Source organism: Coffea eugenioides, chromosome 11 (assembly GCF_003713205.1).
Source record: "Coffea eugenioides isolate CCC68of chromosome 11, Ceug_1.0, whole genome shotgun sequence".
Taxonomy (NCBI): domain Eukaryota; kingdom Viridiplantae; phylum Streptophyta; class Magnoliopsida; order Gentianales; family Rubiaceae; genus Coffea; species Coffea eugenioides.
In genome coordinates this window covers 47,893,647-47,904,622 of record NC_040045.1, presented here as the reverse complement: position 1 = coordinate 47,904,622, position 10,976 = coordinate 47,893,647, and the positions used below count along the sequence as shown (strand labels likewise).

At 38.1% G+C, this 10,976-nt stretch overlaps 2 protein-coding genes across 2 annotated transcripts; both read right to left on the bottom strand.

The window, feature by feature from the left end:
- Nucleotides 1–118: 118 nt before the first annotated feature.
- LOC113752785 (phosphatidylinositol 3,4,5-trisphosphate 3-phosphatase and protein-tyrosine-phosphatase PTEN1) lies at nucleotides 119–4,494 on the bottom strand. Its single transcript, XM_027296845.1, has 7 exons — nucleotides 4,207–4,494; nucleotides 3,423–3,599; nucleotides 2,566–2,679; nucleotides 1,582–1,770; nucleotides 921–1,157; nucleotides 423–524; nucleotides 119–268 (listed from the first exon to the last, which is right to left on the bottom strand). Exons 1-7 carry the CDS (start codon nucleotides 4,492–4,494, stop codon nucleotides 119–121), a joined length of 1,257 nt encoding a protein of 418 aa, XP_027152646.1.
- A 2,051-nt stretch (nucleotides 4,495–6,545) lies between these two features.
- Nucleotides 6,546–10,444, bottom strand: LOC113754077 (cyclic nucleotide-gated ion channel 2-like). Its single transcript, XM_027298405.1, has 8 exons — nucleotides 10,294–10,444; nucleotides 9,548–10,175; nucleotides 8,609–8,824; nucleotides 8,208–8,509; nucleotides 7,919–8,030; nucleotides 7,568–7,804; nucleotides 7,303–7,389; nucleotides 6,546–7,127 (listed from the first exon to the last, which is right to left on the bottom strand). Coding segments are annotated over exons 1-8 (2,079 nt in total). The 5' UTR covers nucleotides 10,296–10,444; the 3' UTR covers nucleotides 6,546–6,632.
- Nucleotides 10,445–10,976: the final 532 nt, after the last annotated feature.

The following is a 10,976-nucleotide window of genomic DNA, read 5'->3' as shown; positions in this document are numbered from 1 at the left end:
CGGGACAGGAGGAGGGCAGGAATGCAAAAGAAGAATTACTGCTACAAGAAATGAGGAAATTTAAGGAGGTCGATCAGGAAGACGTCACTTCCAAAGGAAAAAGGATAAAATCCTCGTGTTAATAATAATCACAGAGATCAGCATCATTTGACCCAGGAATGCAGCAGCAGCTGACATTTGCAGGACCGAAGAACAACTCCAAGCAGAACGCAGGGCCGCTTATTGACCTACCTTTCTTCCCAACCTTGTCCAAATCCGACAAAGTAAACTGCAAGTTTTCACCATGGAAACAAACACCGTGTTATCTCTTCAGCCACTGTCACAGATTCAAGATAACAAAATAATTCTTCCTAGAAAGTATGTTAGCAGATCTCAATGATCTGCTACTTGCAGCTGATTCTTGATACTATGTTCATTGCTACCTGGAGTAGACTGCTTTTGATGAACGCTGTATTGAAGCAACAATAGAAGAGACGCCCCCCAATCAGCTTCTCATAGAATATTATGCGAACATCTCCAGTGACCTTTGCAATTATAACCAATGCATGAGTACTAGATCAGTGTTTACAAGGCCATGAACACACCAAAATCTTTGAAGGAAAAAAAAATGCACACACGAGAATGTTAAAAGCAACTTCTGTATCTAATCAAAATGAAACTGCAGGATTTCAGTCACAAAGAAACACAAATTTTGGTCTGTCCTACTCTTTATCCACTCCAGTGTAATTTATTGCCTTTAACAAGCTACGGTATAAAAGTTCCTGGCGGATACTTGGTGCCTGTCCAATTCTTTTATTTTTACTTTCATATTCAGTTTCACCAGCTTATCGTATAGATTATAATGGTTCTTCGACGTTTGAGTCTGTTCAAGTCATATTTGACGGAATGATGTATTCTTTAAAATAATTCCAAAATCTTACTCGTACTGGATTATCATAATAGCAGCCAAGACAGGTTTTCCTATAGAGAATTGAACATTCTGTGTCCATTTGTGCTACCAAATGAGCTTCCCGCTTGTCTGCATCTGTTTCCTCGTTATCTTTGTCAACAAAGGAGTAATAATATCGTGGCCTGTTTGTTCGCTGAAATCCATCCTTGATCTTTCTGCAGCAACTCTTGGAAACTTCTACAGGGCGATAATACCGCTCACCATGAACCTGTTTTAAACAGGAATAACCAAACTCTCATCGACCAATGAAAAATGCAAAACATGAAGATTACAGAAAAGTTGCAAAGAAAGAAAAGGATAAACGAAGAGGAAAGGAAATAAGAGACTCAAGTTCTCTAGGGTAGAAGGGTATCACAACATGTTTTAAGTTGTCTTGTTTTCAGCTAGATCTATACAATTAAGAAGCCATGAGATAAAAAAGATAATCAAACGAAAAGGGAGAAAGTGGTTGACTCACTTCTTTCTTAAATTGCTATCTAAGCATGTATATAACACATGCAATGAAGAAACTCTTGTACTTCCTCTTTTGTTAATTATTCAGGATCATGATTGAACGTCAACATTAGGGTGTGATACACTAATTTAGAAGCATCCATCTACTAAAGACTCACTGTCCTCAGTTTGTGTCTTACATTTTGCAGCTCAGAGACCACGCAGAATACAGAATCGACATGTTGCATGTCATACAGTCGAATTCTTATAAGTTCTCTTGTCACTGGCTTGGGCAAGTTCACGTCAGGAGGGCCGTGTTGAAGACTCTTCGGAAAAGAAAGTAGTTTCTCCCAGTAGTTGACGTAGCGACGCTGGCTTGGTATAGAGACCTGTTCAGCACAATCATCCTAAGATTGACTAATTTCAAGTATTGTCTGAAGAAGACGAATGTAAAACGTAAACGAAAATCATCCTTTGGATGCTGCAGAAATGAAGATTGAAAAACTTCTAGGCTACATGCCTGACCCTTCTGGTTTGCATTGGTGGGTGAGAGAAGTTTGTCAATGATAATGTGCCTGAGATATGCATCAGCAGTAATTGATGTTTGTGAACAAGTTCAAAGATTTAAACCACTTGAGAAGTTACTCAAACCAAATTTTTTCCACTAAAAGGAAATGTGGTTTGAGGATAATCAACAAAAAGAACCAGTTTTTTTTTTCTGAGAAGATGGAAAGCCAACGCATCAGATGGCCTAGGAGCTGGGAAAGACAACGAAATTTAAATTATAGCAATGAAAAAATAGAAGGAAAGAGAATAGTTGAACTGATGTAGCAAGTTTAACTCTCCCCAAATTCTCTCTTTTGAACTTCCAGATGTCTTGGTTCCAGCCACACTTTCTGATGAAGAAATCACTAGTCAATTTTTGCAGATTGCTCCAGAAGTAAACCAATTTAAACTTGCTCAAATTTCAAAAGTGGCTGGCATTATTGGGTTTTGTTTTGAGATGGTAAACATATGCATGTGCATTCAGTAACTACCTAGATTTGTATGAAATGAAAATTTTAGTAGTATGCTTATTTGAAACCAGAAGGTTGATCGTTAAATAGGTGAACAACATGATGCTAACAAGTGTCAACTGATACAACAAAGAGCATAACTTCTTTGTCACAACTGCTATGACTTACTCCTTCATTGTTCGTGGTTCGCTTCTCTCCATACACCTGCAGAGCCTTCTCTGCTGACATGCCCATGTAAACCAAATATGAAGAAACCATTAAGCCTGTTCGGCCTTTTCCTGCCTGCAGATTTCCAAAGCATGATAAGTATGAAGAAAATTGTATCAGAAACAGGAAACTGCCATTTTAGTGCAGTATGGATTACTTTCCAGCCTGGGATTCTTGATAGAAAAAAATAGATGTGTTTGGATAGCTCATTACTTGCAAAAATTTATTTGATTGCATCATGAACAAATTTTCCAACCACCTTTTCATCTCACATACATTACATCAAAGAAAGTGCTACAGTGTATTTTTTTAAAAAAAAAATTATCCCAAATAATCTCCTATCAATTTGCCACCTTATAGATGAGAATGATCTTCAAAATTTGTTACCCTTGGGCAGTTCTTATAAATGTAAAGCAACCACGTGATATGTAGACTGCATTGCGATCTGTGACTCTCAAAGTTTTACAAGGAAAAATATGATATTCTTATCTAGGCACCTGTAAGGATCAAACTACATTCATTTTATAGCTCAAGGTATCATTGACAATTAATCCAATATAAAGAACACCATGAGAAGTTAGTTCTTGGAAAAAATAAGACAGCCTGTTGAACTGGTTTACTTTTTCCTTCTTTGTAAGTACACGGACCAATAAACTGCTAGTGTTGAAACCTTTCTTTCTAATGTACATAGCAGAAACATGCTCAAGTCATTAAGCCCTACATAAGGCATAGCAAAATACACGAAGGGAAATTAAAAGAATTTCATTGAAGATTTTTATGCAGATATAGCAGACAATAATCTAAAGCATGCAACAAACCATGCAGTGTATGACTGCAACATTTCTGGGGTCACTTGATAGCCACGAATATACATCTTCACAGAATTCCTTGATCATTGGGAGAGGTGGGACATGGTTGTCATCAAATGGAAATCTCTCCACACGACCATGAAAGTGTGATGGATCATAAGCTTCTTCAATGCATAGGTTATAGACCTGTAAGTGACAACATTGTAGAATCAGAGACACAAAAGATTACTTGAGATAATAAATATCCATTTGTTTATGATGTGAAAGAATTAGAAAATCAGATATGTTACAAAATAATGCAGAAAAAGTTTGTAAAGGGATTGAAGATGGTAATGCTCAACAAACATGAGACAGTATGTTTTATCAGCAAACCAGCAACTATGTTTTACTCAAAAAAGTTGCTATTTACCAATGCTTATATGCAGATGGGTTTGACCTGTTCTATTGAGTAGCAGCAGAATATTGTCTTTCATCATATTAATTAGCTTATAAAAGAACTCCTCATCACAACAGCAGAACAGCTTGAGGACCTGCATTGATCCTGAGATACGAAGATCAGGGTTCCAGAACTTTTAGCTCGTGCTAAGGATCAAATCATACTAACCTACTGGTTCTGAGGAAGCAATAAAGTAAAAACTAGATATGAACTTGCTCACAAGAGTTCAGCACAAAGGTAAAATGTTCTAGCATGACAAGTAAGATAAACTAAAGCAACTGATAAAGCAACTGATGGGGCCAAAAGTAGTAAGCCGATAAACAGAAGAAAATAATATAAAGGATTCCTAGTGCTCACCTTGTAATGCTCCGGATGTCTCATATCCAGCACAGACTTAACCTGCCATAAAGGATTTCGGTACACAGATCGCATGCGTTCAGCAGGAAACGACATTGCCAGTATCCTATCTGTTATGTAAGTCATATCGAGATCATAACCGCCAACTATCATTCTCCTCCTCTGCTTTGATACCAGGTTACGTATGTAGAAACTTGTGGAGAGAAAATTGATCAGTTTATTGTGGACATGGACTAAGCCCGGGTCTCCAGTCCTAGGCAGCCCATGTCTGGAGAACTTTAACCCCATTTATCTGCATTATAAAGGTTACCAGTGAATAGCAATAAATAATGAAACCATCTTTCGACCTTTAGGTAAAAATGAACCTCGCTGAGCTGAAAAGCTCAAATTTTGAAGTCGAAATAGGGAAAGTGGTAAGACAAGCAACAACTGGGACCTCATTGAGTAGAAAAGAAAAATTATGCCTAGTAATGCAATAACAGAGCAGAGGAGATTTTGTTTGGCAGAATGGTCAAATTTCTTTCACTATTTTATTCAGTACCTGCTCTTTTTGTGTAGCGAATTAAGCAACTTTACTATTCCTGGAGAGGGATGTATCCTTTTGTATTACCAGATGTGGACATATGAAAACAAAACTATAAGCAAAAGATGAAGGTGCATTTCTTTAGTCCTGTCCCGGAAACTGACACCATCAAAACCTGATGGACATTGTGATAGCAAGCATTGCTTCCTGGGGAAAACATATTGTTGGGGCTCCGTCAGAATTAAGACTTTTTAACATTTTAACGAAAAAGATGTCACCCTAATTGCCTGAGAGATGGATTTTTTGAACAGAACCATTAAGATCAACAAGCTTGACCTCAAATGTTAATCTTCCGATCACGAACCACGCATTTCTTCGCAAAGCGATTGATTCTGCCGAGATCGCTAATGAAGTATATAATAAATCAAGAAAGTTCTCAAAACAAAGCAGCAGAGAGAAATGTACCAATTCTATCGGACATAGAGGCTCCAAGATGACGTAAAATCTTTTCAGATTTTTTTTTTCCTTTTCAGATTGTTTATGAGAATGCTACGAAGGTAAGCGAAGTGGTCCAAGAATCAGAAAACAAATGAGATTCTTGGACCGAGGATGGTACGAGGGGCGAACCCCAGAAAACTTCTAATAATTCTGTCGAAGTATGATTACTATGGTAGGAAGCGTTGGAGGGGCAAGAGGAGGAGACGCTGACGGTGTCCATCTTAATTTAGCAAGTAAAAAAGATTCTTTTTTTCCCGATTCAATTCAATACGCTAAATTAGGAGTTTTTGAGTTCTTTGCCACAGACACTTCGGACAACTCCCAAACTTGTAGGGAAAAGGAAAACGCGCCGTAACTGCGGGCAATTATACAACACGCATCAGAATTGAGTTGTTCAATCAGCCATGGACGATCCCCCAGTTGGCCATCCTGAGTCTGGGTTTTCGCCGAGTCAGGGTGCATCATAGAAGAATATATTGGAGCTGACGTAACTCGTTGAAAAGAACTTTATAGACTTTTTAATAAAAGTATTTATTAAGTATTTAAATTCCTTTAAATATACTTTTTTCTATAGAGGTTTTAATAAAAATATTTAGTAAATACTTTTAAATATATTGTTTGGAAACATAATTCAATAAGTACTTATTATATTGGGATTATGGTAACTTATTGAAAAATACTTCCCTAATAGAGCTTCTAATAAAATTATTTGTTAAGTGTTTAAATGCTTTTAAATATACTGTTTGAAGACGTAGTTCACTAAGTGCTTATTATATCGGATAATATGTAATTTAAAAATTCTTAAATATATTTATATCTTTATTTAGTTTATAATATAAGATAAAATAATTAAATTTATTTTTTATTTTTTAAATCACAAAAATTACTTTAAAAGCACCAAATTTAAATTTTCGCTAAAAGTACTTTTCACATTGAAAATTCTATCCCTAATTTTATAAAATGATGTTCACCACAGCCTTCAAAGTACTTTTGATCTGATCAAAAGTACCACAATCCAAACAAACAGTGCCACGCGCTTCTCTTTTGTTTTTAGCAAACAACGGTAGCATGTCGTTCTTTACCTATTTCCGTTTTATTTTGCGAATTCACGAATTTGCCTGTCTTGCTTGCTTAGGTAACGGAACCATAGTTCTTGTCCCTGAACTCCGTATATCCTTCAGTTTTTCCTTTGGAGAATAACTTTTGCATGAACAAAGTACCGTCATTAACTCAATTTACAATCCATTTGATCAAATTATCCGTAACAAAAATATATGGGGTCAAATAAAAATGTTTTATTTCATTACTTAAACTTCACGAGTTAGTCCGCATGGAAATCTGTAACACATGATAATACAAATGTTAACTCCATAGCCTTTTATTGGATGCAAATTATACCACTCCATTAGTCCAGGTGATCATGAGGCCTAAGTGACATGAAGAATGCTGCGCAATGCCGGAGCCGTCGCTGGCTGTCATTGCCTCCGTTTTCCAACATCAATTGATTCGTTGAACCCCTAGCCCTGGTCTTGTAATGTCTCCAAGCAATTTGTATATTCACAGCAGCCCAAGTCCTCCAGTTTGATGAGTAATATCTTGCCGTTTGCTTAAGGTTCTTATTAGCAAAATGGAACCGGAAATGATTGGTGATATATCGAAAATCATCAGCATCAAGAGCATATGCTTCTGCAGGTTCGATACAAGTAAATGTAGCAGATGAAGCCGGGAGTCTATCAACAACTGGGCGTCGAAGACACCATGACAGCAGCTCATCGCCTAGAAAGCTTCCGGCTTCCAACATGCTATTGGCTACCACGCCTTTGCCAAGGCTTTGGCTCCTTCTGATGCGTCCGTCTACAATGAAAATCATCCTCTGCACTGGATCTCCTTCCCTAATAATCTGTGATTGAAAACGTGATATTGCTTACATATAAGAGCTATTATTTTGAATGTCTGAGACCAAGTGTCTCTGTGTGTGTGTGAAATACTTGCATTTTGCACATATAATTCTGTTTTCTCGAGGTTAATTTTGCATTTAACCTATTGAAATGCTCAATCTGGTTACATTTTTGAACCTTTTCATCTTTGGAGTAGACAAGTGGCTTGACACGATCGCAAATGTTGTCCAGGATAAGATCATCCAGATTGCATAACAGAGGAACCTGATCGAGACGGAACATATCAAGATGATTAACGTTTACTGGCGAATACATTACACCAGATTAAGAAATCCCGTGTTCTTGCACCGACGCTAAAACTTTCTTTTTCATATAGAAATTTTTACAATAATTATTGCCTCAGTTAAACACGATGGAAGAGTTAACATCAGTGAAGGCTAACCTTTTTTATGAGACCTAAGCAAAGATAATGCTTAATATCTCTTCTTAAGCCTTCTGGCAAGTCTTTGATAAATTCCATCTCATCCTGCCCTCCCGCCAGCTTCCATCTCTGATTTTCATATCGACGTACTCTGCACTTCAGATTAGATGGTAGTTGTCTGTGCCTCATCCACCACTCAATGCCTCGGTATCTGAGCTGCATTTCTTTTCTCCTTACCATTATAGCATGCAAAAATACCTTGATTGAGACATAGCTATAATCAACATCTTGTTAATGTGACACTAACCACATTTTTCAGCTTAATTTTAGGTACAGAATCCGCAAAAAACATAAATTGGATATACGAATGACCTGGATGTTCGCGATCAACAAAGTAAAGAGCATTAATCCCCCAAGCACCATAAATATGGTGAAGATCGCTTCCAAACATCTGCATGTGGGTTCAAGATTGTTGCCCATTGTGCTATATAGAAGCAAACCGAAAATTAATTTTAGCATGAAAGAGTATCACCAATAGAATAATCAAGTAGAATTTAGTTATTTCTAGCAAGTTAATGGAATTTAGTTATTTCAAGTTGAGAAGTAGAATGTGTTTATAGGAATTCTCAAACATTTGAGGGCCTTGGCCACAATTGCTAACCTCAGAGCCATTAGACCCCAAAGATTGGAATAGAGGATCTTAGACATAACAGAATTTTTGGAAAAGAGTGGAAGAGCAAATTTATAGAGCCCATAATGAAAGGGTCCGGCATCATCCAAGCACAATGGTTTATGAGTTGTTGTTGAGTTACCGACAGCACATGTACGTCTAGATGCCCAATAACAGACCTCCATTGCACAAGACAATTTTTGATTGCAGGAGGCCTTACTCCTGTCACACTGTTGTGCAAGGCAAGATGCAATGCGTTGTATAGCAAGGATATACCAGTATCCACCTGATACCTGCAGTTAATTAGAGAATATGGCCATGAACTAAGTTCAGCAAGATAAAGGTAACTACGCAGAAAAAATTTAGCAAGAGAGCATGATAATTCCACCTACATGAGAAGCAAGGAAGTATGCTATGAGATTAAGGCCAAAACCCCACCAAATGGTGCCAAAGATGTAGCCAGTAACTTTTCGCATTCTTCTCATCAGACTAAAACTGTGGTATACCTTTGGAAGAAACTGCATCAAGAAGATAATTTGTAGTATTGACAGAGTCAACTGTATTCTATCAGCCTCCAGTAATTTCGGCACGACCAGGAGATAGACTGCCTGACAAAAAAGAAAAAACGAGTAGTTGCTATGAGTAGGATAGACCTCTTTTGATGTTCTTCTGAGCAAGAGTTAGAAACAGCTCCTAATTACTCTTGCTAATCCTTTTAACCAATTATATTCATTATTCTTTCATTTCCAATTAAGCTTCCCCGGGAAGGCATAACTATGAGAAGAGGAAGAAGCCTAGCCAGCCAAAAACATTCCCCCTTCCAACATGTATAAGAGCGGAAATTGGAGGGTGTACCTCTACTAAAGCACCAGGTAAGCTTTACATCTACGGGACATTGATCAGATTTGGCAACAGCCATGGTAAATACAACAGATTACACAACGTAAGAAGTATATTGATGCGCAGTTTTGGATTCTCGTATGAATTGAAAATCTGCCATAGCAATAACAACATTTATGCCGATTAGAAAGTCAATTAACTTGAATGGGTGTAAGAAGATGCAGCAACAGAATTGGACTTGTACAAGAAAGACTTTACATTTTGAAATTGTAAGATAACCAAACGGTGTGATTTTGAGAGTTACATACACTTCTCAACCATGGACTGCATTTTAATGCGACTAACTTCCCAAACCTGATGTTATTTTTTGCTTTCCTTTGTCCCTACGTATAACAGTCCTGAGCCGTCTAAGTTGCCATCTGGGTCTTGGATAGTAAAAGATGCTAACTTACGCTAATCAAACACAACTAGGAAACTCAAACAAAAAGTACCTGCGGAATTGGCAACATGACAAAAACATCCAGCCAGAATCCGGCGGGGGACATGAGGTAGCGAGAAGCGATGGCACGTGGGTCCCATACTAGTTTTCCGCAACCAACCACCAGCGACTCTTTGGACACGTAAGCCAACCGAAACTGAAGCCAGAAGTGACAGGTGTGCACCAGGTCAACGCACGTGCGAATCGCGGAGACAATCGTGGCGACCCCACCGTCCATGTAAATGCACGGCTGATTATCGGCAGCACCACCACCACCCCGGACCCGGATAGACATTGCAAAAAAGAAAAGAGGATCAACGGCCAATGCCACGGCACGAGCCAGTAATATGATCCGGTTCCACCTCTGCACCCTGGCGCTACGCGGGTCCAAAACTCGGCCCGGTAATAGCCCCGGTGGACTCGGGTTGTCCCCCGTCCTCGATTTGCGGTAGTTGATGGGGAGTAGAGATGAACCGGCGGAGGCCTCCCATTCGGGTTGGTGATCCGGATCGCATGTAGTCGAGTGGAAAACCGGGACACCTACTTGGGTGCAGGCATAGCATGCGTACGGATAAATGCTGTCGTCAACTTCCAAGTCGGAGCTGCAAGGATTGAGTCGCTGGAACTGCTTTGCAATCCACCTGAGACGATCAACAGCAACAATTATAATTTATATATATATATATATATAAAACATAACTAATGACGCGTGATCTTGTAATTAAGTTGAATTTATTTGTTTATGGGATTGAAATCGACATTGAAGCGAAATGAGCAGGGGAGTGATGATTAATAAACTTTTGAACTTGGCGATCGCTTGAACAGAGCTGTCAATTATCGAATGGGCCTAGAGGGAGGGAATTAAGGAGGGAGATGAAAATTGGAGTTTAGTGAAAGAGTGATTATATGTATGTATATAGACAAAGCGGGGAAAATCCATTAGCATCCGGCATCGAGGTGGTGGTCAAGTGCTAATTGCTAATGCTATTGCTAATTGCTAGCTTGCAGCTCTTGTGCGTGGGCGCGCGCGTCGGAGAGGAACACAAGTCATGCTATGTTAAAAAGCTCAAAAAGATTCGTTGGGGCCCCAGCCGCCGGGATTACGTGGACTGCCATCTGAGTTCTCCTCTCACTTTTCGGGGAATATAACTACAACCAACGGATATTTTGTATCGATTTTTTATTATATTGTTATTTCTCTTACATAAATATCATGTTTTAGTTCTTTTTATTTTCTTAAGATTCAATAACTATTAATTGAGTAATACATAAAATTTAACAAACTCAAAAAATCAAAATGCATAAAAAATTAGATTTTTTATGAATTTTCTGCTGTATTTTTTAATTTTCTAGTATATATTACTTTTTTGAAACTGTTGTATTTATTTTTTACTTATTAATAGTTATTGAATCTTAAAGAATTAAAACATAATATTTACGAA

What these genes read in the sequence shown, in the direction of transcription:
- LOC113752785 (XM_027296845.1), bottom strand. Translation starts at nt 4,494, where the DNA reads ATGGGGTTAAAGTTCTCCAGACATGGGCTGCCTAGGACTGGAGACCCG. An exon ending in GACATCCGGAGCATTACAAG is followed by an intron (nt 3,600 to 4,206) that starts GTGAGCACTAGG and finishes TGTCACTTACAG; the next exon opens with GTCTATAACCTATGCATTGA. An exon ending in ATTATGATAATCCAGTACGA is followed by an intron (nt 525 to 920) that starts GTAAGATTTTGG and finishes ATAATTGCAAAG; the next exon opens with GTCACTGGAGATGTTCGCAT.
- LOC113754077 (XM_027298405.1), bottom strand. An exon ending in CATACTTCCTTGCTTCTCAT is followed by an intron (nt 8,510 to 8,608) that starts GTAGGTGGAATT and finishes AATTAACTGCAG; the next exon opens with GTATCAGGTGGATACTGGTA. An exon ending in TGTTGATCGCGAACATCCAG is followed by an intron (nt 7,805 to 7,918) that starts GTCATTCGTATA and finishes GTCTCAATCAAG; the next exon opens with GTATTTTTGCATGCTATAAT.